We start from the raw sequence: 27524 nt of genomic DNA, 5'->3' as shown, positions 1-27524 counted from the left end.
ATAGTGTTACTTTAGTAGAATTAAAAAGCATCTGACTTTTATTGAAGAATTGAATTCTTTTTCTCAGAGGACTTTTCCTACTAGGAAGCTTATTTACGAGAGAAAAATATTCTAAATACACTCCTAGAAATGACAATCAATAAATCTTTGTTGACTGACTTATATTCAATTTAATTATATTGTTCGATCTAATGGAGTTTCCTGGCAGGACAGAGGGTTAAACTAAAAGTCCTACAGGAATCCCTTAATAACCTCATATAATTAAAAAACAAATAACAAAAAACTAGAATGCAAGCTGACAGAAAATTACTTTATTTATTTATAACATCATTTTGTAAACAATCACACTGTGCATTTTTAATTCAATAACAATTTTTTTCTATGGATTTATAGCAAACCCTATATAAAGTCAGTGAGTTAATACAAGAGTGAAGATGAATAGAGTAGAATAATTTCTGAAAAATGTTAAATTATAGGACTTGATACAAAGACAGTTAACTATCTGTACCATAAAAATGTACATGCCACAAAACATTAATTTATAATTTTAAATATGCCATAAAACAGTTTTATATAAAAAGCATCAACACTAATTTTAGTAGAAACCAGTGAATTACTCAGAGGAATAGTTATTAAAACTTACTAAAAATCAGTAAATATTGCAACTGAGGTAAAAACTTATAAGTAAACAAAACTATCATTTAGAAGGGCCAAAAAGTAAACAGAAAGGCAGACGACACTTTCTGATGCTCTTGTCTACTCCTTGATATTCTGAAGCAGCTTCAGTAAGTGTGACTCAATAACCTGTTGAACTAGAACAGATACGTGATCAAGACCACAGCATGTGGATTAAACATTTTTAAAAAGAACAGTCAAATTCAACTTAAATCCCAACTTTTTCCTAACGTAAAGTTATTTCTAAGTAGGATAAACTCAGAGTCGTGGGTGAGAAGATGGCAACACAATACTTAAATACACTTAAAATGTAGTCTGTCTGTCACTGACTTAGTAACTGCCCAAGTTATTGGATTTTCTGTTTGTGATTCTAAATTTTGAAACTGAAGGAGAGTCAAGAGTACACGGTTGTTCTAAGGACCAGAGAAAGGATAGCTATAAAAGCATTTTATAAATCGTTTGTCACGAAAATGTTAGACACATCTTGTAAATAGGTGTGTACTTATCTTCCAGTAACTAATTATTTGGGTTTGTGAAAAGTAATAGTAACAAACTCATTTCCAGACATTGTAGGAATTTATTGATTTTTTTCCACAGTTAAAAGTAATGTCAGGAGTTAGGATAACATGCAATGTTCTATGCTTGCAGGGATGAAAATGGTTTGGATCTCTAGTTTGTACTATTTACAGAGCTTTACTAAAATGAAACCTACAGTCCCCAAATACTTACCACTTCTATAGCCCAGAGCTACAGCTAAATCCATAGAATTATATCCAGAGTCGGTTTCAATTGTTGGGTCAGCTCCATTTTCTATACCAAAATAGAAAAATCTACATAAATAAAATAGAAATGTAGATATGTTTGTCTATTACTGACTCATGTGCAAACAGCAGGGCATATTTTTAGCAGATTTGGTGGGTATCTGCAGGATGATCTGACAAAGTACAGAGGACACGGAATGCACAGAATTTCCTTTCATGGGTGGAAGGGAAGACACTTCAAGCAAACGGGCATCCTCTAGAGCAGCTGAAACTCTTAAACAACTAGACAGAACTTCTGCACAAAGATACTGTGGACAGAGAAAGTAACTGGATTCACACGTGATCCCCAAAAGAAAGCAACAAGGACAAATGCTCCAACTTCAGGGCCTGTGTGATGGAGCTGCTTCTCAAATGGGCAACTCTCCGGTAGCAGGTGCTCCAGCCGTGCCTAGCAGAAGGATTCACACATTTAACAATAGTTAACGAGTCTCCTGACATACCAGGGAGGCCAGCTTGTAAAAACTAAAGTCCTCAAATGGCATTTTCTAAATAGTTTCATTTTCATCTGCTTACCTAAGAGCATTTGGACACACTTCACATGATTTCCATGTACAGCATACAGCAGAGGTGTGCCTCCATTCTGCAAAAGGAAATGGTGAGTTAGTCTTTCAAGGTGAGCAAGAATTTAATGCTGCTGTGAGAAGTTTTACTAAGAATTGAGCAAGTAAAAGTAGTTTAAGGTAATTTCAACATTTTGTGAAAAATCCTTAAATCAGAATTAATAACTGAGTTTATGACATTCACTTTTTCTTCCAGGTGTTTAATTAACCAAATTAATTAATTAGTCTTCCAAGTGCTTAATAAAATTCATTATGTCTGCCCAAACCAAATAAATCCTAGGTTTGTTGCAGTAATTTAAAAATCTGTGTCATAGACTCACCCAATCGTATTCGTTTACATCAACTCCACAATCAAGCAGCATTTTGACAATATCTGTGTAGCCTTTGCTGCAGGCCAAAGACAGTGCACTCTCTCGGCCTTTTCCTAGAAGCTGGGGATCAGCACCCTGGAGTGGGAAGTAGAGATACATGACTTCTCAATTCATGTAAACAAGAATATTGTTATCTCTGTCAATAATAATTATAGTTCAACACTTAGGTCATGTAATGTTCTGGAGTTAATAAAGAAACAGTGCAACTTCTACTCATGGCTGCTCTTGTTATCAAGGTTGTCTGGATGCTTCCTTCCTCCCTCTATCGCAAGGCTAACTATCCCTTCAGTCTCGAGTCAAATTACATCTCCTCCTCTACGAGGCTTGTCCTAGAAGGCTGACAGTACTTTTGTTCCCATTGCACTTAAGGGGGCTGGGCATTAAATGATCTCTCACTACTGCATGTATGCTTAGTCTTGCCTGCCCATGTAGATCCAAGTTCCATAAAAAAATGAAAAGCATTTAAAATATTTTTGGATCTTTTACCATTACATCTAGTTGGCTGGAGATACAAAAACTTTACTAAAGGCTCAACTGTACTTAAGTATCTGCACATATACATTTTCTGAAGCATTTTCCTTACATTCTGAAGTAGAAACTCTACCACAGCTATTTGCCCGTGTGCTGCAGCCCACATCAGAGGAGTAAATCCTTCTTCATCCGTGTGATTGATAACATTTTCTATTTAAAAGAAAAGCAATTTTTTGTGATCTAATTTAATAAACCACATATTAATATCACTATGAAAATATTGGCATTCTAATAAGTTGATTTTATTACTCCATGAGGTTCACTCTGTGCTGACTTTTGTTCACTGAAGTCCTGTTATGTGTGGTTGCAATTTGTAGTCTGAATGTATTAAAGTGTGGCCCAATGTACACAGCTGAGTTCAAATAGCGTATTTAAAGTATAAACCACCAGATACAACATAATGCTCGGCATAAGGCACTCCACAGAACACTGGACTCAGACTCAGACCAGAGTTTGAATCCTGGCTTTGCCACTTTCTAGAAGTCTGATTCTGGGCATGTCACTCAGTTTCTCCAATACACAGAATAATACCTTGCTTATCTCGACAGAGGATCACAATAAAAATGAGCGTATGTGATAACCCTTAGCATTACATAAATATGTATTATTATAAAACTCCGAAATCTTATCAAAGCTATCTTCTACTCTATAGCTAACATTGCTGCCTTTGCATTTCTTCATTCTTGGTGGTTTCTAACACAATATCATGTGAATGAAGATTGAATAATTTGAAAGACAGTACCACACAATTCCACCTTGAACCCCATTTTGTCCCCCAGATTCAGTCTGCTAGTTATAAAGTAAACAGTTCTTCCCCTAAATTTATTTAGTCTAAAAATGAAAACTTCAAATATTTATAAACAAACAGAACTATAATGATGAAGTAAAAGAATTCTTGTAAAAGAATGACATGATTAAAAATATAAATTTTATCATGCATTCATTCTGCATTCACTCCATAAAGCTGGGGCAACTAAGTTTTTGAAAAATGAAAATAAAAGTGAAGCTTGATCTTTATCTCATTACACCAAAACACATCTCAAAGATTAAATTGTAAAAAGGAAACCACAGAAGTTCTAGAATAAGGCATGAGTGAATTTATTTATAATCTTAGAGTAGGAAATCCTTTCTAAGCAAGGACATAAAACTCAGACGTCAAAAGGAAAAAAGTAAATTTACTGATTAAAAATATTAAGCCTTTGTTAGAAAACATCATAAAGTCAAAGGAAAAAAGACAAACTGGGAAAAATATATGCAACATAAACAACAAAAAGCAAATTTCTTTAATTTTGATAAAAGTTCCTAGAAATCAACATGTAACAGGGAGTTTACACAAAAAGAAACTCAAACAGACCATAATTTAAAAAATGTGAACAAAACCAGTATGAGACACTACTTTTCACCCATGAGATTAGCAAAGATTAAAGTCTGATAACATCCTGTGTCAGTGAGGGTATGGGGAAATAGAAACTCTAACTCTGAAGTGAGGGCAGGACAAACATCAGGCAATATACATATATAAATAAAAATTCATATACCTTTTGACCCAGCAAATATTCTTGAAGGAATTTACCCTATGGATGTACTCAAAAAGAATGGCAACAATATTGTTATTTAATAGCAACAAAACTAGAATCAACCACCACCAGGGGGACTGGTTAAAAAAATAAAAAACAAAGTATATGTATATGCAATACAATGCAAAATCATGGACCTATTAAAAAGAATGAAATAGATCCTTATGTGTTTATATGGAAAGATCTCCAAAATATTAAGTTTTTTCATTTAATAAAGTGCAATATTTTCTCTCTTGTGTAAATAACAAAAATCATGTACGTATTCTCATATACAATTCTAAATATAAACAGGAATGTTTTCTAGAAAATTTTTCTGAAAAGATAAGAAATTTATAATGATTGCTTTTGGGGAAAAAGCTAAGGTGGTACTTTTATACCACCTTTTAGGGTACTTTTTTTTTCTTTTAACTATCAGGTTATCTGCCTGGTGAGATGATACAACTATTTTTTTTTGGTCTTTATACGTTCCTGAATTCAAAGAAAACAATACCAAATCTAAGTTCTGAAGGGCCCTGAGCTTGATTTAATGCTCTGCTGTAGCCATTCTGAAATTCTTAATAATTTTTTCTTTGAATTTTAAATTTGTTTTAAATACATTTTTCAAAATAGATTATTACCTTGTTCAATACGAGTAGCCAGGTAGAGCATCTCTCCCTGAGCAGCCAACTGGTGAACAGATAAAGCTGAAACAATATCATAAAAAGCTTCATGTATATCTGTAGGGTATACTTCCATCATCTCATTGTTCATATTTGGGCAGCAATTTTCTTTTCCAAAACAAAAACTATCATTTTGTTGTTTAAAAAAAATCTAACTTAAAATATATCCTAACATTAAGAATAGTCATTCTGTATCTGAGAATTGACTCTTATATGTTTAAGGTAATTCTGACTCCTGCAAAGTGTTATTATCAATGAATATGCAAATTGTTCTGATCAATTACTAACAATGCAAATGGTTACTGATCTTACCAAAGAAACGGCTTAGGTACTTAATTTTAAAATGCCATCTCTGTATCCAAACTTATAAGGAAGTTGGATCTAAAAGACACAAAGACATACATTTTGTCTTTTCATTGACTAAATCTACTGAAGTCCTGAATACCATTATTGCAAAACTCCATATGTTTTTCTTAACTTTCAGAGGAATGAGGTAGTAAATGGAAAACTGGCTTTGAGAGTAAATTCTTGAGTGTAGACCTAGTTGTGGCTAATTAGGTATGTGTCCTTAGATAACTTACAAACATTTTTGTCTGTAACATGAGGGATGTGAACCACCTGCTCTCTAGGTGGTTCTATGGTTGGAATTCTATGGTTGGAATATTTTAAGACAGTCTCTTTAATTCAAACAAAGCCAAACAGGTACTGTTCTATGAGAGTTCATCTTAAAAATTAGTATCACTTGATCCTTGACTGCAGTGATATGACCGTGTGGTCTTAATACAGAAAGGAAAGCAGTTGTGAGGCACATGCAAATTTATATGTATAAGGAAAACAGAATGGCCAATAGGTAGAGTAAGAATCATAGGCTCTTCATGGCTTAACTGCTACACCACAGGATTCAAAATCAGGAGGGATACAGTGTTTCCAAAGTAAAGCTATATATTTCACCATGCATTAGTATATAGATGCATTTACATTATATTCTTAAATATAGCTCCTAACATCAAATTGCCAAGTGCTTTTCTCTCATTAACATACCCATCCCATATAGAAAATATAGAATATTTTCTAGTTTATATAGAAAAACTTCATTTTATTTTTTCTAGAATCATTATACATTTTTAAAATTGTGGATTCAAAATTCTTAAAAAGGTGGCTTCACATGCATAGTATTATATTCAAATTCAAAACTGCAGTATAAATCACTCAACTTTTACTATGAATCACTTGTGGATCACTGATCTCATTTATAAGTAAAATGTGAAGCCTTGCACTAAAATAGTGCCAAAACACTCAGTCTTCCTTTGCACAAAGTTCAGAATTCATTGTTTTTATAGTAAAACTACATGGTTCTAAGAATTAATATTTCAATTTGTATTTGTTCTCACCAGAGAAACATAAACTATAAAATATTTGAATAAGCAGTAATATGTGAAAAAGTTTTCAATTACTAAAACTTTATGACATCATTTCAGTTTCTAAAATGGAATAATGTTTCAAAGTCAAACTCTTGGAACCATTATATTAGTGATAAGAATATTTTAATACATCAGTGGAAAATACTTACAATTTGCTAACAGAGGTGTGGTTGAGACCTCATTTCCTCTGTGTTTGTTGGTTAAAGTGGTTGACTGTTTTATAGGTGAGAAGTGCTTTGTTGTAGAGGGAGTGTAGACATGCCTTACTTGAATTCCCGGAGAAGGAGATGTGTGAATATTGCATTCAGCTAAGTAAAATGAATTTAAACACATTAAAACAATATTTTAGTCACAAAGCACAGTAGGTATAACATCTTCAACTGCCTCTCAAGTAATGTTAAATTATTTTTGTCATAAAAAATCTGTACTACCATAGGGAGAGTTACAGAAAAAAAATCTGTATTAACGTTGAACAATTTTATTCTGGGGTTAGTTTTCTTTTTATTCCATAGATTGTTATAAAAGTAAATCTACAATATGACGACAGACTTCACTGCATTAAAGCATGGGAAACTAATGCCAATCAAATATTCATGGAATAGGGATTAAGCTAATTCATTTCTATGAGGCACAATAATTTCTTTCCCTATGATTTAAAAAGGTACAACAAGGAAATTTACAGAGAATCTGTAAATAAACAAACATTAAGCAGGAAATTAAAAAAATCATCATGTACTTAATGCACATTATATAATATGAAATTATTTAATCTTGGTTTCTGTGAGCTTCTAGTAAAGCATATTGAAAGATGACTTCTGAACTCTTACTAGACTCAAAATTTCATGATCAGAAAGGAAAAAAAAACCACACAAAAAACCACCAAATAAAAACAAAACAAATGCAGATATTTATACCATAACTTTCAACCTTTAAATAGGACAGATGCCACCTCCAGGTCAGAGTTAACCTGATCTTGAATATTTTTACTATCCTCTTCATTTAAGGACTTCACAAATCGAGAACACACATTCATATCAAATCGGTTGGGCAATATGAATTTCATTTCCATGGCAACACCCTGAGCTGATCCTTCTTCTGCATTTGAGTCCAGCTGATGTTCTATTTTAATGTCAGGCATGCCGGTTAGACTGTAACTGCTGGGACACTCTTCCACTATCAGCTGGGCTCCAATATCCAGATTTGCTGATGTAGCCATGATTTCACCTATAGTTTCAATAATTAAAACATTTCTTCATAATTTCCTCTTGGTTTTATAAGAGTGGTATCCAGTGTATTCTTGGAATTTGGATATCAAAAATATCTGAAAGAAAAAAATTAAAAGTATTATATCATCTTAGGTAAAAGTACACAAAATAATCATTCAATCAAGTATGCAGACAGTGCTCTTAAAAGCACTTATTAATAATAGAAAGCATAAAATGTCCAGAGGTAGAGAACACTGGATGTAAATCCAAGTTTCACCATTTATTAGCTGTGTGAACCTGTACAAGTTACTCAACCTGTCTCAGCTTCAGCCACGCTTGTAAAATGGGGATATATCACCATTAGCACCGCAGGATCTTGGTAAGGACCAAATGAAATACAGTAACATTTTCACCTCCATCACTGGGTTCCAATAAATTTGTTACCCTTTTCTCACCTTTCCTATTCCTGCATATTGCTAAATGGATAAAAGATTAGGCTCACAATAAACTTTACCTCTGACCTGAGGTTCATTTTTTAACATGCTGTGTGTGTAAATGGCTCTCAGTTTGAATTTAATGAGAGAATTCAAGTTGTACTCAAGTCTATTGGCATCAACAACACTCGTGATAACTGGATAGTGAAAGGCTTTACAAAGCTTTGGTTATGATGACCTGAAGACATATTTATCAGTCTTTATTTAGATCAAGTGTTACCAACTTAATATATGTTGGTAAGTGTTACCAAAAGATTAAGTGTTACCAACTTAATCATGAAAAACAAAATGTGTAAATTATAAATAGATTATAGACTGGCTTACTTTGCGTTAGCATCTCTAGGACATTAGGATCAAAGTAGAACTTTTGAATCTCAATCTCTGTAATAAGTATTAAGAATTGTTGATTTTTTTCAAATACATTGTCAAGACATGAACTCAATGAATGCTAACTCTCAAAGCATAGATTATAAGCGTACCTGTTACTGAATCACTTACTATTGTTTCAAAATGAGTTTTCAGTGATCACTGGCACTTCTCTATGGACCTTAATATAATTTCAAGAGAAATTTCACTTTTGTACCTAAAATTGGTTTAAAAAAAAACGAAGAACGCCAAGATACATAATTATCCTAGATATATAATCACTGAGACAGGAAGACAATTAATAGCATCCAGTTAATTTTTTCATATTAGGGTTTACTGCCTCTTAGAAATTTTGAGAGTACAGGGTGTTTAAAACTGGAATTAAATGAAATTAAAAGAGAAGAATGCATTAGGATCACAGTGCAGCAGAGGTTGGCAAACCATACATTTACAGATAACAATTGTTTATACAGTTTTAAAACATTTTCCAAGATTGATCATTACAGCAATCCTTTGTCAGGGCAGGTAATCATTATGTCCACCACAGAGAAAATGGCAGCTCCTAAGTTATGAGGGACCAGCTCTTCTGACTCCATCACCTTGTCCATTCAAATAAACAGTACTAAAGTAATCCAAAACTTCCAAAGGAGAAAGAGTTGGGGAAATAACAAACGGTAATATTAAAAAAAAAATAAAGTAACAAGTAACAAAAGTCAATATACTTTAGCAGAAGGAAAGGGAACCAGAGCAGAAAATGAGTTGTGATTCAAATGCAGATGGAGGTACAATGCAGAGGTCTTTAAAAGGGTATGGCAAGACATGAGCTGTGTTTCCCCAGGTAAGAGCCAGCCCCACAGACTTCTACAGAGGTGGCCTAAGTGCAACTCCCGAGCTCTCTCAGCACGCTGTATATATCTCTATTTTTAGCATTTATCATTCTCTTGAAAATTTCTATTTTAACTCCCAGTAAACCGAAAACTCCTCTAGGATGGGAACCCCTCTTACTAATCTTTGCACACAAAACAGTGCTTGGTCCTATCAGGTGCCCCATAAATGGTTGCTGATCTGCACTCTAACATCGTTGCATGTTTTCTTCTATCCTCAAACCACCCTGTCCGATGCTCAACAAAAATTTGCTGATTAGCTCGGGCTTTCCCTTCCCCAAATCACGACTGACTAGCTGTGCAACCCTGGACAGACAAATCACGTTAAGTATTCCGAGACTCATTTCATCCATCTATGAAATAAAGATGGTTGATATAGGCACCTCTCATATCCTTTCCAGCTCCAAACACCTTCCATGTTATAAATCGGGGTCTACAGATGGGACTATGGGTCTTCGAAGGGAGAAGAGCAACTGGGGGAGGAAGGAGCGGAGACCACGCTTATCTGGGCACGGCTCCACGGTAGAGAGGAGAAGCAAAGCTGGCTGGGGAAGACACATTTTTGAAGGAGAGGAGGCGGGGAAAAAGATGATCGGCAAGACGAGGCAGTGAGATAAAGAGGTAACTAAGACCAAGGATGGCTAGGATCCCCTCCACCTAGCAGAGCACAGGGATGAAGGAAGAGACCCTAACGAGATGAAGTGGGCAACCGCGCAAGTCCCCAGTGGATGCCAACAACAGGTGTACCCCGGTTCTTCCTAGTCCTGGAATTGTCCTACACGGAAAGGAAGGTGCTATGAAAATGAACGATGCCTCACAGGCGACAGGTGTCCCGGCGTCCCAGGACAGGCACTAGAGGGAAGTCGCTCTGTCGCCACCCGCCAGCTCCGCCCGAAACGTCCCAGCGCGGCTCAGGTACAGCAGGCGGAAACTCTGGCTCACCCGCGACAGGCGGGTCCCGGGGACAGGGGCCGCACGCCGCCCGGGTGCGAGAGCAGGGCTTCGCGACCACCTTAGACAGCAAACAGCCAGTCGGGCTTTTCCATCCGCGGCCACAGGTTCCCTACAGGCCCTCGAGCCACGACTTGTTTTGACCGCGACGTCACTTCCGGTTTCTTCTGTCGCCGTCTGGACAAATAACGCCCCGCATCACTGCAGCCAAGAAGACTTCCAGGTCCTTTCCCACCGCTGCGCGGCGCGGTCCTTACTGCCGCGTCCTCAGTACCCGGGACTACCGAGCCAGGGTCACTTCAGTGGCCCGCGCCGAGCGGCTAGAGCAAGGCCCAAGCCTCACCCTCCGGTCACGCCTCCTCCTCCCCATCGCCCCGCCCACCTGACCCGCCCCTGCGACCCCAGGGCTGCGAATGTCTCGTGCGCCTGCGCCGTTACGTTATCTCTGTGCGACGGCCGCGGGCGGTCTACTCGCCGGGTGTCTCCGCGGCTCCCAGGAGGTTGCACGTGATCGTCCTGAAGTGATCCTGGACAGTCCAGCGTGGAAGCTGGCGGAGTTGAAGAGGTTCTCCTGGGAGCTGGGGTGTCTCGGCGCACCCTCGGGGCCCATCGGAGGTAGGTGAAGGCGGCTCCCAGTGGGGGAGCCGAGACTCACGTCGGGCCTTCCTTGGCATCTCGTGTGCTTCTCTGGGGCGTCACAGTCCTTGCAGAATGGCTAAACTCCTGGACCAGCCGCATGGCATCCCCGCAATTTCGTTTCTACCTAGATTTTCCTGCTTTACGATCACATCCTCTCGTTCAGTGCACTATTACTAGTCCCCGGAGTAATCCGCACCCCTGCAAGGTAATGGGCAAATTTGCATCTCTGTCTTTGCTTATGACGTCCCCTCAGTTTCGAAAGCTCCCTCCTCCGCCCCCGCCTTCTGAATGGTCAGTTTTAATAATACACTTTAAGGCCACCCGAAACGCACACTTTGAATCTTTCTGGGAGCTGCCCGGTTGGAATTAAAATTCCCTTCTGAGCTCCCCGTACTCTACGTTACTTATGGAATCCATTTGATATTCTGCATTGTATTGTAGTACCTGTTATTCTTTCAGACCCAGTTTCTCAGGCTCTGACCTCTTCCCCATCATGTCCTTTTCCTTTTCACATCACTTCTTGCCTCCATGCGGTTGCACTGTGTTGTGCTTCCCCTCGTCCGCCTCCAGTGCTGTTCTCCTGGCAAACCACTACTACTGCTCCTCACTTCCTTCTAAAACTTTAAACTGTAGAGGGTGCCACAAAATGTATACATTTTTTAAGAAAGGAAAACTATTAATATTGTAATACTCAATATATACTGGTAACCAACGATGAATACAAGTCACGTTTGACTTCTGCAACTACAAGAGGAGCTCAAAGTGGTTACTATCAGCATCCAGACACTTTGATTACTGTGAATTACTGCTTGAGCAACCTTGACCAAAGTGTCTACTTATATACATTTTTTTGGCCCCCACCCCTATTTCTCTCAAGGCAAGAGTTATGTGCTCCTTTGCATAACTAAGGGGCAAAGTCCTACAGGCTGGATCTGGCCTGGTGCCTGGTTTTGGGTAGCCAGTGAGCCAAGAATCATTTTTATGGATGAACATTTGCAGTCTCTTTGATTATAGTAAACACTAATTTTATATGTTTATTTATTTTTTTGCAAAAGAGGATAGTTTATTAAAAGTAAAGAGGAGCAGCTCTTGAACGAGAGGGAGTCCCGACTGGGTGCCAGTAAACACTAACTTTAAACATGAAATAACTGAAGTGCCATTCTTCTCCAAAAAATCATATTATTTTCATTCATAAATAAAAAAATTGTACTCATAACTATTTTAGGGGTTTCATTAGTAAAAAATTGGAAATTTTCTTTCTTGCTATATAACTACATAATATCCTTTTTTTTGCCTGTTGGCCTGCAAAGCGTAAAATATTTATCATCTGGCCCTTACAAAGTTTGTGGACTCCTGTTCTTTAGCAATGTTCACATTACAGATATTTGTGATTTTAGTTTTGTGTTTTCCCATAGAACCCAGCACAATGCTTCCTTTCCTTCCACAAACATTCTTCGAGCACTTTTTAAAAAAGTTTTCCAGACACGAAATGTTCAGTTTAATGGGAAAAAAGAGAACATTACAATGCCATGTGGTTATATGCATTGGCAGAAATATGCAGTCAAGTAGGATTATAGAAGACAGGCCCCTGACCCAGTGTAGGAGGTCAGAAAAGGTTTCCTGAGGGATGTGATCTTTGAGTTGAGCTTTAAATGATAAATAGGACGTAGGCAGAAAGAGGTCATTCATGGCAGAAAGCACAAATGAGCAAAGACTGAGACAAGAAAGAGCATGGTGTGTTAAGGGAATACAAGAGGTGAAGCTGGAAAGTTAAGGGCTAGATCACAAAGAGCCTTACATGCCATGTTAAGGAGCTTGGACCTTCCTTTCTGGGCATTGTTGGGCTTTGTAGCAAGTTTGCTCCGTAGTTACATAACTCTGATGGGTATTTAGAAGATGAATGAGGGAGTCAGGGAGACCTTACATTGCACTATTTCAGTAATGAGAAGATCTGAATTAGGGCAGTGGGACTACTGTGTTTCCTCGAAAATAAGACCTAGCCGGACCATCAGCTCTAATGTCTTTTGGAGCAAAAATTAATGTAAGACCCGTTATTATTTTAATATATTATAAGACCGGGTCTTATATAATATTATACATTATATTATACATTATTATGTATATTATGTATAATATAATGTATAATCTACATTATATCATATAAGACCCGGTCTTATAATGTAATATAATATAATATATAATATAATACTAAATGTAATATAATATAATATAGACTGGGTCTTACATAATATAGGACTGGTCTTATATTAATTTTTGCTCCAAAAGATGCATTAGAGTTGATGCTCCGGCTAGGCCTTATTTTTGGGGAAACACGGTAGGTAGATTGGACATGATGAAGTTTAGAAAGATTTGGGAGGTAAAAGCAGAGGATCTTTTAACTTTTTGGATATTAGAAGTGAAGAGAAAGGACAAGTCAAGGTTGATTCCAGATTCTTAGCTGGTGCCAATCACCAGTTGAAATGGAGAACATTGGAGTATGTGAAGGCACAGGCCATCCCTTTCACTTACTGTATCCGTAGTGCCTAGGACAGTAGCCTTCATGTTGTAGGTACTTAAATGAACAGAAAGGTTTTTCTCCTTTTAATTACTGATTACCATATTCATCGAAACAGCCTTTTAAATATGTTGCACCTATTTGGTGTTACTGATGCACTATTTTCACGCTTTCTGGGATAGGTGATGAATTGTACCACTGGAATCAGTCATCTGATAAAATTGAATCTTTTTTGCAATTGAATAGTTCTGGAAAGACATTTTGGCCTAATTACGTGTCAGTTAAAAGTTTTAATTCATTTTTATCCTATTTCACTTATTTAGAATTTAATTTCAGAATTGTTTTATGGTTTTGTTATTGTTTAAACCTTTTAAAATTAACTTAATTTTAAGCTTCTATATCACAGCTCCTAATTTAATTTTAAGCTTTTAAATTTAATTTTAAGCTTCTGCATTAGAACATTAGCTTTGTTTTCCCTCCTTCTTGGCATTTTTAGGTTTTCAGGAAGTCAGGTCCCTCAACTCTGTTTTTAAAGATTAAATGTCCTCTTTAGTTTCAGGAAACTTTTGTATTTGCAGTATCACTTTCAATCAATGAACATCCTAAGCCATTGTGCTTCTCTCTGCTTTTGCTCCTGGGTTACTAAGCCACTTTTATTCCCAGGCGTTGTAAATTGGTCAGTTAGGTGTGAGAATATTTGTGTATAGCCTCTGTGTACAGCTGAGTAGATGATACAATATAGTAGCCCTGCCTTTAGTCTTCCTGCTTCCTTGAGATTGTTTCTTCTGTGTTATAATTAAATGGTTTATGGTCACTGATCTGTAAACTACTGCACAGCCTTTTGAAAGGATGCAGAGTGAAAACCATAACTATATATGTTTTATGAATAACGTGTATAAAATATTTTCTTTTTCAGACAGAAGGCAGAGTCACTATAATTATTTGTAACATCAGTTTCAAACGACTTACTTTTGGATAACAGTCCAAATATATGAAATTATGGCTGGGTATAAGCCTGTAGCTATTCAGGCATATCCTATACTTGGTGAAAAAATCACCCAAGATACCCTGTACTGGAACAACTATAAAGTAAGTATTTATACCATTTTCTCCAGCATGTCTTATACTTTGAATACGCTAGTAGAGAACTAATAACTAAAAATAATCAGCAGCTTATAGTTTGGGCAGAAAATTTGATAGCTGATATTTTTTCTTGGAATTTTATATGAAAGTCTATGCGGCATAATCAGTTTAAAACATACAAGTGTCTAGCATAGACACTTAATGCCAAATGAATTAAATTTCAGAAATTGAATCTCATGTGCAAAAAAATTTTCTTTTTGCATATCTTAATCTAAGGAGAAAGTGATGCAAAATTCTTCTAGACTATAAAGGCTTACAAATGATTTTTTTAAAAAGATGAACAACTAAATAGAAAAATGGAAAAAGATTGGGATTGAGGGGTTAATGGAAAAAATGTAAATGGACAATAAATATATTAAAATGAATGGCCTCGGCTTCATTCATAATTGAAGCAATGCAAATTAAATCAGTAATTTGGATACTGTTTTTTATCTGTTATATTAGCAAAAATGAAAAATTTTGATCATCTTTACTACTTCAGGGATGGAAGTTGATACAAACTTTCTCAAGGGCAATTTGGCATTATCTATCAAGATAAAAATGCGTTTTGGCGTTGTAAGTTCCACAGGTTGGAACTTAATGAGTATACTCCTCAAAATTTGCTAAGAGATATGTATAAAAATGTTCATTGAAGTATTGTTTGTAATTTTAGAAATCTTGGAAGAAACCTCTGTCCATTAGTACTGGACTGGTAAATTAATGAAGTATCCTAAATGGATAATAAATCTATTGCTCATGAGAAAAGTTGTGTTATTAAGTGTAAAAAACGCAAGGTGCAGAACAACCTGCATGGTATGACCTTTGTGTCAGTTTAAAAAATAGATGGTTAAATGTATGCTGGTATAGGCATAGCTTTTATTTTTTCCCCAGTAACAATCACAGAAAACTCCACACCTGGAGAGAAAGAGTGGGGTGTGGCTTTCCAATCATATACTTACTTACTTTAATGGCAACAGGGATAGGATAGTCTGGGTGATGGGATTTGGACCTTTTTGTTCTCTTCATACTTCTGTGTTAAATACAACCTAATGTTACTAAGACAAAAAAAAATGGTCAGTAAGAAATTATATAATACTTAAGAAGGAATTACTCGTTTTAAATCTGTTAATACTCTTTTTATTTTTTTACTAAGACTCCTGTTCAGATCAAGGAGTTTGGTGCGGTATCAAAAGTAGACTTTTCTCCGCAGCCTCCTTATAATTACGCTGTCACAGCTTCTTCAAGGGTAAATATAACATTAAATTTATTTTTCTTTTGTATAGTTTATGTTTACTACTGATCTCGAGCCATCTGTTGACATACTGTGTTTTTTTGTCTTGTTGTAGATTCACATTTATGGCCGATACTCTCAAGAACCTATAAAAACCTTTTCTCGATTTAAAGATACAGCGTACTGTGCTACTTTTCGGCAGGATGGTAGACTGCTTGTGGCTGGCAGTGAAGATGGAGGAGTTCAGCTTTTTGACATAAGTGGGAGGGCTCCCCTCAGGCTGTTTGAAGGCCATACTAAGTAAGAGACTTTCTTAATGGAGGTATAATTAACATCATTATATTAGTTTCAGGTGTACAACATAGTGATTTAATATTTGGGAAAATATCACATAAAAACCATATAAAAACACATAAAAACCAACTGTCTGTATATATTGGGAAATGATCACCACTGTAAGTCTATTATCTGTCACCATATAAATACAGAAAGTTGATTTTTATGTGTTCTTTTTTTGTTTTGTTTTGTAAGTGCTGTTAGTTTTCTCGTCTTTGACTGAAAAACAGCAGTTCTATGAAGATTATGTACCTATATGTGCTTTATTTCCTGCTTGTTCTAGACCATGGTTCAATACTATGGTCAGTTTGATGGGGCTCATGTATTCCCCAGAATTGTGTGTGCCAGTTTAGGAAATGTATGTTTATCTAGAGAGATACTACCATATAGCGTTCATTAACTTCTCAATGAGTTCTGTGACCCTACTGGGGTTATAAACCACTGATCTGAAGTCAGCCTTACAGCTGTTAATGAGAACTCTATAGGCCTGGACTGTAATTAGAGGTTTTCATCTGGAGGTCACGTTAGAAGGTGGATTTTCTTTCTTCTTGTATTTAGTGTTTTGCCCCTTGATGAATTGAATGACCAGGGCAATTTGACATTATAACTTTGTTTTGGGATTACCGATGTCATGGCTCAAATTTGCTATTGATTTAAAATCTCAAGTGTTTTTTTATAGTGTATTTTCAGGATGGTTTTACCCTGTCAGTGAAACATTTAAAATATGACAGAAATTCACTTAACATGATCCTCAGTAGTGGCAGATTTTAGACTTTCTAAAGAACTATCCATTTTGAAATGTTTTAAATTAAAGAAAAGTATCTGTGCACCAACATTTAGAATATTTACTGTCATTGAGCAACTACGTAGAATTGTTAGAAAATATATTAGAAAATATAATTTTAAGGTTATTATTTAATATTCTTTTTAACTCCATAGTGATGGATATTTAAATTTTTAAATTGGCGTGAAGACAAATACCTGTTTTAAAGGTTTTCTTTTTCTCTCATGATTTCCCTGTAATCACTCCCTAAAACTGAGCTGCTTTTTTTGTTATTTGGGGTAAAGGAGTGTTTTATGTTAGAAGGTGCCAGAAATACAATTTTTTAATATACTGATCCTTCCTTTTTAATATACTGATTCTTGATCTTTCAGAGCAGTTCACACAGTAGATTTTACAGCTGACAAATATCATGTGGTCTCTGGGGCTGATGATTATACAGTGAAATTATGGGATATTCCAAACTCCAAAGAAATTCTCACATTTAAAGAACATTCTGATTATGTGAGGTGTGGATGTGCCAGCAAACTGAACCCAGATCTCTTTGTAACAGGTTGGTACACGCTTGCTTTTTTATTTTTCCCCTCCTAAAGTTGACATCTTCATTGTGTTCACTTTAACATGCTTTGGAACTCTTTTGGGATATAGAGTTTAAAAAAATGTTATAAAGAAACATTTTTCTGTTTATCCAATTGTTTTCTTTTTCTTCTTTTGGTGATTGTTTTTACTATCCTGCAAATGTGCTTGGAAACGTCAGGCTGCCTTGAAAGCACAAGACTGTAAGAATTCTAATGGGTTTAATACTCTGATTTTAGAACCTCCGGCAGCTAAGAAAGAAAGGCAGTACGGTTCAGTCTTGGTGGGTGCTTGTGCAAAGATTCCCAGACGATTCAATAGTGACAGAAGCCTGAAGATAGGAATAGTTTGAGATTCTGTGTTCTATAATATAGCGCTTCTTCAGAAATAGTCAGTGGCACCAGACTTTGGAGCTGTCGTATCTTTATGAATATACATACATGTGTGTCTTATTAAAAATTTCATCTAAGCTTTTCTCCTTTTAAAATTTATGTTGGAATACACGTGCACACACATACACATATATAGTTTTTGTTGTATTGAGTAGTAAAACTCAACATAATATGAAAATTGACATTGTAGGGTCATACGATCATACTGTGAAGATGTTTGATACACGAACAAACAAGAGCGTTATCTCTGTTGAGCACGGACAGCCAGTGGAGAGTGTCCTGCTTTTCCCCTCTGGAGGTCTTCTGGTATCAGCAGGTATTTCTTTTAAAAATTCCTTTCGTCAGGATTGTTGGTCTTGAATCTTGATAATTTATCAGTTACTTTTTATAACTTATCTGTATGCACTTGAATTACCTACCTAGGTGTTTCTTCAAACTATTGATTAATGGGACAGGCAGGCCATTATTTATTGAGTACCTCATGTGAGCCAAGCATTGTGCTATTTATATTATCTCTGATGCCCTAGATCAGGGCTGTCCAGACTTTTTTCAGCGTTTTTCACCAAGGGCCACATGCAGTGAAATACACAAACAGCCGGGCCACTCACTCGAGGTGAAGTACGTATTGCCTCACCTGGTTTATTTAAGTAAACTAAATATATTTTTGGAATTTGCTGCGGGCCAATAAAAAATGGATTGCAGGCCGCAGTTGGCCCGTGGACCGCAGTTTGGACACCCCTGCCCTAGATGAACCTACAAGGAAGTTTTCTCCCTGTTTTGCAACTAAGGGAATAAATACAAGTTTTAATTAATTTGTCCAAGACAAGGTGGTCAGTGGCAGATCTGCAATCCTAGAATTTGAGAGCGTGCTTTATGTTCCTAACCTAGAAATCAAAGTCATACTCCTATTTTTCTTACTGCTAAGAGATCCGCGGCAGCTTTTGAAAACACAGTTTCTTTCAGGTCTAGAATCAGGCTTGTCTCTTTTCATGTGACTCTTGATTGAAATGGCCTTACCCAGCAAATAGCTGATACTGCTGGAGGAGGAGATAATGTGAGGTTGGAAGGGGCCTTGATACAGTTTTCATCTCGTTGGAACTAAGGTGTTTTTTGTTAGGTTGATCACAGTGTATTTTCAAAATTGCAATGAAGAAATAAATGGGCAGTTTTCATTTCTCAAGTCAAAATTAATGTGTTGACATTAGAAGAATACATAGGTAGTGTGTATACTTTATAGCATATATATACATATATATGTGTGTGTGTATATATATACACATATATATATATATACACATATATATATATATGGTTCTGTGTAGCCATTTTTTTTTTGCTTAATTCTGAAATTATCTTGTTTTATATTCTTTTTCCCAGTACCTATTTGATTTCAAAATAAGTTGATAACATTGTCAGATGTATCAGTTTTTCTTGCTGTTATTTTGAGAAATGGAAATAAGTTCAAGGTGAACAGGGAGAATAAGATAGCTCTGTGCTAATCTCCACTGTGTCACTAGCTCATTGTGTGACCTTGGGCAATCCCTTGACTTTTGTACAACTTGAAAATGAGAGGTTGGGCTGGATTATTGGTTTCAAACTGATCTCTCTCATGAACTGCCACATGAGGGGATAGTGGGACTGTGAATTGGCTTCCAGGCCCTGTTTCCCAGTCAGGGATAGGTAAGAAATTTGCTCTCTTCTCCAACATCTTTTTCTACTTTACCTATTAGACTTCTGCTTAATATTTCATTGGAAGAAAAGATGCTATATTAAAAATTCTTTTTAAACCATTGGATTAAATTGCCTTGAAGGATCCTTCCAACTCTTAGAATAAAAAAAAAATTGTAGGGAAGCTTTTCAGTTTTGTTGGGAGTCACAAAATTTTTAGGAAATGAAATCTACATTATTTATTTCCATAGTTATACAAAATTTCTTTTGAAGAATAATTTTATTATAATTTTCTTAAAATATTTTTTGGCTGTACTTTTTATTTTCCCGGGCAGTTCTGTGTACTTGACGAATACGAAATTATTGAGTTGTTGTAACAGTTCTGTGAGGTAGCAGCTGTTATGAATTACACACCCAATAAATGGTAGAGTCAGCGTTGAAACCAAGCAGTCTGCTTCTGGAATCCCTCACTTAACCTCCACGCTGTGGAAGGTCTAGTGAAGAATGCTTTTTAGATCTAAAAAATTTTGAATCTATCGGCAAAATATCAGACTAATGGTTGTTTCTTTTCATAGGAGGTCGTTATGTTAAAGTCTGGGACATGCTAAAAGGAGGACAGTTGCTAGTGTCTTTGAAAAATCATCATAAAACTGTGACGTGTTTATGCCTGAGCAGCTCTGGACAGAGGTTACTCTCTGGTTCACTGGATAGGTTAGCATTTTAATTTTCTTCATCATTATGAGTGTGCAGGTGTTTACTGCTTAAGCAAATGAGTTATGTCTGCGGTATTTGTGATAAAATAAATATTCTTCCAAATGATTTCCATGAAAAATATCCATTGAGTTGAAAATAGTTTTGGCCTTTTATTTACATATAGCAAACTTATTTTCTCCCTTGATATAGTTTATTGCTTTGACTTACGTACTTAAGGAATTTTATTCAACCATTCAAACATTAATCTTTTAAAATAATCTATATTCTATAGTTTCTTATAAAATCATTATTGTATATTTGCATATTTTGAAATATTTATGTATATGTTTATATTCTTTAAAATTTAAAACTTCATGTAAACATTTTAATGTGGCCCAATTACTATTTTAAATAGGTGTTAGTATTCCATTAGTTCTAGAACAGTGCTGTCCAATAGAAATATAATGTGAGCTACAATACATGTCATTTAAAATGTTTTAGTAGCCACATTAAAAAGGAAAAAGAAGTAGGTAAAATTAATATAACTAGATAAAATTGATTTTAGTCCAATGTATCTAAAATATTATTTCAATATATAATCAATGTAAATATTATTAATGAGAGACAAGAAACAATTTAAGCATCTAATTCATGCCCTATGATACAATAATAATATTTTACAATGAAAAAAGTGAAATATACTTGTGTTTAATAGGAAAATATTTTTAGACTGCCTCAGTTTTAAAATTTAAATATAAGTTAATTAAAATTAAGTAAAATGAAAAATTCAGTTCTTCATTTTCATTAGCCACATTTCAAGTGCTCAGTAGCCGCATATGGCTAGAACTATGTCACAGTTCTAGAATTTACTTATATTCATCTGTTGTTGGTCATTTTATTTCCATTTTTCCTTTTTACCCCTGTTAGGTGAAGCCTTGTTTTTCAACCTGTTTATTAAAAAGTATATACATTTTAAAGCTACAAATATTTCTAATACAAAGGAATTTATTATGTAAATAAATAGCATATTTTCTGTAATGGTGTTACTAGGCAATTTGGGACTTGATTTGTAGATGTGTCTCAAAAGCTAAGTGTAAATTTGCTCTATTTGCAGTAGTTCTCAACTCAGAGTGATTTTTTTTTGTCCCCCAGGGGACATTTGGCAATAACTGGAGATATTTTGGTTGTTGTCTCAACTTTGGGGTGGAGTGCTCCTGGCATACAGTTTGTAGAGGCCAAGGCTGCTGCTAAACAGTTTCCTACAAGGCGTAGAACAGCCCCCCAACAAAGAATTATCCAGATCAAAATTTCACTAATGCTGAGATTGAGAAACCTGCGCTTTTGACTTCCAATGTCTTTTCATTGATTCTTTTCATTTAACTTAAGTTTTACCTTCAGGCAACAGTGTTTCATATGTTCTATACTTCTGGTGGCTCCTCAAAATCTTTATGAAAACATTTGCTTAGTGCTAATAAATAGTTCATTTTTAAAAGAGATTTCAGTGATGAATTAGTTTGTAATTAATATCACTAACCATTGGTTTTCCTCATTATTGTGTAAATTTTGATATTTTGTATATTTAATTTTCAAAAAACAAAGTTTGCATTTTTTTATACTCATTTCCAAAATGATACGTGACAAAGCTTTCTTTTTTGTTAGGAAGGTGAAAGTATATAGCACAACCTCCTACAAAGTCGTTCACAGTTTTGATTATGCAGCTTCAATTTTGAGTCTTGGACTTGCAGTAAGTACTTTTAGCTTCTTTTAAAGCTTTCACTTACCTTGCCTATTAAATGACACTAAACTGAAATATTAGGGCTTATCTTTATATTTGAATGTTTTATTTTCTTCTTGCCACATGAAAGAATTGAGTTAAGACAATTGCTAAAATACATGATTTTTTTCAGTAAGTTAGCATGCATTCACATTTGGGTCCTGCTAACTGCATAGCTTTATGCATAGCTTCAAACCAAGTGCAGTGCTTTGTTAAACCAAGTACAGGCATTGTTAATTCTAAGGGCAGGATCTGCGAAGTTGATAAATCACTCTTCAAAACACTTAACTCAAGGGTTAAGTCAATTTGGCTTTCTGAGAAAAAAAATGGTGGGGGATGAGAAAAGGGGGCAACAAAATGAAGTATCTCCTTCTCATTGTTGACTACTCTTTCTGGAATGTCCACTGTCAAGTTTCATAAGCTGTTGAGGAGCAAGATATTTGAATACATCATATAAAAATCTGAATTGAAGAGGAAAATCTTATTACCAATGTTTTCTTGGCAGGTTGGAGAAAATCATGCCTCCACATAATCCTTTTTCTAGTAAGAGGATGCAGAAAATTGATTTTAGAGTTTCCCAAGGTGTCATTAACTGTATTATTATAAAACCTGCCAGTGATAATTTATAATAGGTATAATAAGTTCAGTCAGTATAATAGTTCAGTCAGTATAATAGTATCCTGGAGGAAAATATCATGTTGCTCTAACTTTTTGCATAGATTATTGTTAGGAGAGTATCTACATCTAAATGTAGATACTCTTGGTAGGAACTCTTGGTGAAAGTGTAGGTAAGCAACAGACTTGTTATAAATGGTATTTTGAAGAAAAAGTAAGATAAATTATGAGTTAGGAATAGACTAACTTATTTTTCTAATTGCTGTTAGCATGAAGATGAGACAATAGTTGTAGGAATGACCAATGGAATACTGAGTGTTAAACATCGGAAATCTGAAACCAAGAAAGATTCTCTTCCCAGAAGAAGAAGGCCTGCATATCGAACTTTTATTAAAGGAAAAAATTACATGAAACAACGGGTATTTATATACTTCTTACATGTTTTTTAAAGGTGAAATTTCTCAGAGTAGATAACTCCTTTCCTGCACATTACTGGAAAGTATAGTTTACATGGCATTTAACTTTATTTTTCTGTTCTCTACATCAGATTTATTTCCAGATTGCTAGATTGGGGACATTACTAAAGTAATGGGGAATAAGGATGACTTTCATACGCTGAATCATAACAGTGTTGTAGTGCTTGACCACATTCAAGACAGTGTCTTTCACATGCTGTCTCATTAGATCTTCTAATCGACCCTGAAAAGCAGTAGAGTCAATGATGTCCCCATTTGGCATCTGAGAGGATGGAGATAGAAAGTTGTAATTGATCCAGAATTTTATTACTGGTAACCAGAATTGTTGACTAGGTCACAATTTCTCTGATTCTTGTTTTTTCTTTTTACTAAATCACATTGCCTAACATGTAAAGAGAATTGAAATGAGTAATGTTTGTTCAGAATTCAGGTATTGTCTGTGTATTACAAGTTAAAATCCGAGTAAGAACACATTGATGTGGCAAATTATTCCATTTTCATTTAATCTATATTATGGGCATATGACCATTATTCATGAATATTTCAAGAGTACCCTGATACAAAAAAATACCATTATGAAAAAGTTTATTTTGAAGGAAACTCTATACAGATGTTGATTTTTCTCTGTAAATTTACTTTTCAATGCAGGATGACATTTTGATCAATAGGCCGTCAAAAAAACATCTAGAATTATATGACAGGGATCTGAAGAATTTCCGGATCTCCAAAGCACTTGACAGGGTCCTTGAGGTGAGTGAGGAGTGAGTGTGTGTGTGTGTGTTTAAAATACATATTTTTAATTAAGATTTTATTTTTTAGAGTAGTTTTAGGTTCACAGCAAAATTGAGGGGAAGTTGTAGAGATTTCCCACATACCCTCTGCCTGCCCACATACAAGTGTGGTACATTTGTTACAATTGATGAACCTACAAGGAGTGTATTTTTAAAAGAATCATTTATATTATTTGCCTTGTGCATTACCATGACTCAAAACTGAAGATAAAAACCCATTTAGATTTGGTAATTGTTAGTAAGTTCCAAGACTGATTTTTTTTCTTGTGCTGTCTTGTCTGCTCACGTTGCTGCTGAAAATTTCTCTAGCCCAGTTGTACAATAAAGACACCTGAGGTTACAGTTTCCATCATAAAGGAGCTAAATCGAAGAGGAGTCCTGGCAAATGCCCTTGCGGGTCGGGATGAAAAGGAAATCAGTCGTGTTCTTAATTTTTTGATAAGGTATGTTTTATGTCCATGAAACACACATCTTTTTGCGTCTAAAATCCTTTATCTCCAAATGAGAGACATTTACTTTTAGTTTGATCTTTGTAAAGAACTGATGGAACAACTCAGTAAATCTATTAAAATTTGTAAAAACAGTTTGCAAGTTTCAGTAAACAATGTTTGCTTTGTAGGAATCTGTCTCAGCCAAGATTTGCTTCTGTTTTGATCAATGCTGCTGAAATAATTATTGGTAAGTACTTAAAACTTGAAAAATCCTAGCATCCTTGCAAAAGTGAGATGTCAAAATACGAAATTAAATTTGGAAATCAAATCAAAATATCTTGTTTTTATCAGTTCTCTAGTACAGATTTTTATGGAGAAAACAAACAACAGTAAATCAATGCATTTTTAAGTGAAATAAAATGTCTACAGTGGTTTGACTTCGAATTGCTGGGACTAGAGTAATTATAGTTAAAAAATTTTCTTTCTTAAACATCTACAGTGATCACGACTTTTTTAATGTCAGAATCTCCATGCTGTACTTTTTGGAAATATTTTTTTTGAAATACATTTATTCAGATGGATTGTTTACTTTCTGTAAATCATAAATTATAAGTACAGATTTGTCAATGTTTTTATGTTTAATATTTTTACATTTTTTCTAAATATTGCTGTTTATTTATTCTTTAGAAAGATATTTCTAGTTAATGTGTTTTCTCTCTTTCTAGATATATATCAGCCTGTGATTGGTCAGTCACCTGTAGTAGACAAAAAGTTTTTGTTACTTCAAGGACTTGTAGAAAAAGAGATTGATTACCAAAGAGAACTTCTAGAAACCTTGGGGATGATGGATATGCTTTTTGCTACCATGACAAGGAAAGAAAGCACTTCTGTGTTGCAGCATACCTCTGATGGATTTCTAGAGAGCAAGAAGACAGAGTCCTAGTGCCTGCTTATAAAACACATAGGAACTCCTAATCTGGGGCAGATTTGATTCTATTAACTATTGGAAAGAGAATCTCTTTGGCACATGAAAAAAAACACCTATTTACAGAAGCAGTTTTATGGAAGAGACTGGAGTGACAATGATTGGATAATAAGTACCTGTTTTAAGACATGGTTTTCCATGTTCTATTTCGAGTTATTCCATGGTGTCTTTGGCTAGAAGATCTCAATTGTCTTGGTCATAATTCACGTTCACCTTGGATGAGTTGATATGAATTTTAATACAGTGAAGCTCAGTATCAACATTTGGGTCGGCATTCAGAACTCTGGGGAGGGTTTCACCTGGGAATCCTGCCAAAGGAACAAGGCTTTGTTTTTTCTATCCTGGAAAAAAAGCAACATAACAAATGGCAACAGCAAATAATTTCTTTGATCAGTGCCCTTGAGATTTTCAGGCCCCCGTTGAGCTTGCTGGCCTTCTCTTTGACATCGTCACTTGTCCTAGGTCACATGTTTTGCTTCAGCTGGTAATAGGACTGTATCTGTTTCAAGTATGACAAATCACTGGTCAACTTTAAGTAATTGACACTAGTTAGACATGTATTCAGAGAGTGATAAGGCAGATGTGATACCTAAAACTTGTGCTCGCCACGCCAGGTTTTCTTTTTCTTTTTTTAATCTTGACTGTCCGTATCAGAACAAGGCCTACAGAGAGACATTATTGGACCATGTGTTTTTTTTTCTCTTTCTTCCCTTCAAAACACAGCCTTCCTCCAAGTTTTCAGCTTGCTTCAGGTCATGGGAATGATAAAATTTGTCATTTCTCTTGTAATAAATAGTCTTTCAGCCTTTTATACATATGCTTAGAACTTATCTTGTAGGTACTTACCCCTCTGAGAACCTTTCTCAGGTCTATTTAGATTTTTTTCTCTATTCCCAATCATCTTGTGTTTAGAACTTCAGGCCCAGAGTAGCTTGCTTTGGAAAATAGTTGTATTTTTTAAAAAGTTTGGTATAAATCATATTTTTAAATAAAGAGATTCTTATTTTCTTTTTGGTTTTCTGAGATGTATCAATTCCTGATGGGTAGTCACTGGCTGGTGACCCTAGCACACTGATTTCACGCTTGCTACCTCTCACATCTTTCCCCCAATCCTGTCCCACGTCAAGTAGTTAATTATGTCTAAGGAAATACGCCTCGGGCTAGTAGAACCCTTAAAGGAAGGGTTAAAGGAAGATTTTGTTATGGAAATCTCTTAAAATTTTAGTTCTGTGAATTCATGTTTTTTTTTAAAGCAGAAAAAAACATTTCTGTGTTCTGGTAAGGGCATATGCTCAAAAAGGGTCTACTTTCCCTTTCGTGAATTGATTTAAGTAATCGTAGCACCATGGCTTGTAAGAAACCAGGAGTTTGCTTCCCTGAGTATGTATAAGATTAGTCAAGTCAGAAACTGTTCATGTTGAGAAGAGTTAATTTACTTAAATTTTACATTTAAAAGCTTTTTAAAAAATTAACTTCATAAGTATGTGATAATTCATGTACTAATAAAAGTTAGTTGAAATGCTGTCTAGAATTTCTGTCTAGTTGCCATCAAATGTGTAATGTGTGACAAGGGTTCTCTACATTTGATTGTCACCACAACCATCCAGGGTTGGTATTCTCATTTACCACTGAGTCAGTTGCAGTAGTGGATTCACTGGACGCCCGAAGCTTGAATTCCTCTTTGTCTCAGCACTGAGCTGGCCCGCCTGCGGGGCTGAAAGTACTATTCCCCTTAACAGAACCTCCCTGGGTGCTGCAGTTGTTAGTGCTGTTCTGCCTTTCAGTTTTCCATCTAATCGCTTATTAGATTCTCTATAGCTCAGCTTCATTCTTTTTTACACTGGTCTCCTATATCACGGTGTAGATGTACCGTGATCACTTTAACCAGCCTCCTATCAATGGGCACTTAGGAAGTTTCCATTCTTTTACGGTTACATGCAATTCTGCACCGAGCAAGCTTTTACATAAGTTTTTGTGCATTTTG

At 35.5% G+C, this 27524-nt stretch overlaps 2 protein-coding genes across 6 annotated transcripts; one reads left to right on the top strand and one right to left on the bottom strand.

Moving 5' to 3' along the window:
• Positions 1–289: 289 nt before the first annotated feature.
• Positions 290–10904, bottom strand: ANKRA2 (ankyrin repeat family A member 2). Of its 4 annotated transcripts, none has more exons than XM_081054439.1 (9): positions 10383–10904; positions 7530–7936; positions 6765–6923; positions 5153–5218; positions 3011–3108; positions 2377–2502; positions 2010–2076; positions 1405–1485; positions 290–812 (listed from the first exon to the last, which is right to left on the bottom strand). In XM_081054439.1, exons 2-9 carry the CDS (start codon positions 7612–7614, stop codon positions 757–759), a joined length of 738 nt encoding a protein of 245 aa, XP_080910565.1. In that variant the 5' UTR covers positions 7615–7936; positions 10383–10904; the 3' UTR covers positions 290–756. The 4 variants fall into 4 exon arrangements, with proteins under 4 accessions (XP_080910565.1, XP_080910564.1, XP_080910563.1 ...); XM_081054438.1 differs by having other exon boundaries at positions 7543–7936; positions 10507–10904; XM_081054437.1 differs by having other exon boundaries at positions 7543–7936; positions 10383–10891.
• A 58-nt stretch (positions 10905–10962) lies between these two features.
• On the top strand, positions 10963–27063 carry UTP15 (UTP15 small subunit processome component). Of its 2 annotated transcripts, none has more exons than XM_081054435.1 (13): positions 10963–11130; positions 14586–14758; positions 15945–16037; positions 16138–16322; positions 17514–17692; positions 18298–18423; positions 20351–20486; positions 22128–22212; positions 23127–23276; positions 23982–24083; positions 24434–24567; positions 24744–24802; positions 25281–27063. In XM_081054435.1, exons 2-13 carry the CDS (start codon positions 14669–14671, stop codon positions 25496–25498), a joined length of 1557 nt encoding a protein of 518 aa, XP_080910561.1. In that variant the 5' UTR covers positions 10963–11130; positions 14586–14668; the 3' UTR covers positions 25499–27063. The 2 variants fall into 2 exon arrangements, with proteins under 2 accessions (XP_080910561.1, XP_080910562.1); XM_081054436.1 differs by having other exon boundaries at positions 11002–11130; positions 14590–14758.
• The last annotated feature ends 461 nt before the right edge of the window (positions 27064–27524 follow it).

The sequence above is a fragment of the Rhinolophus hipposideros genome (genome assembly GCF_964194185.1).
Source record: "Rhinolophus hipposideros genome assembly, chromosome: 7".
Taxonomy (NCBI): Eukaryota; Metazoa; Chordata; class Mammalia; order Chiroptera; family Rhinolophidae; genus Rhinolophus; species Rhinolophus hipposideros.
This window is presented reverse-complemented; position numbering and strand designations above follow the sequence as displayed.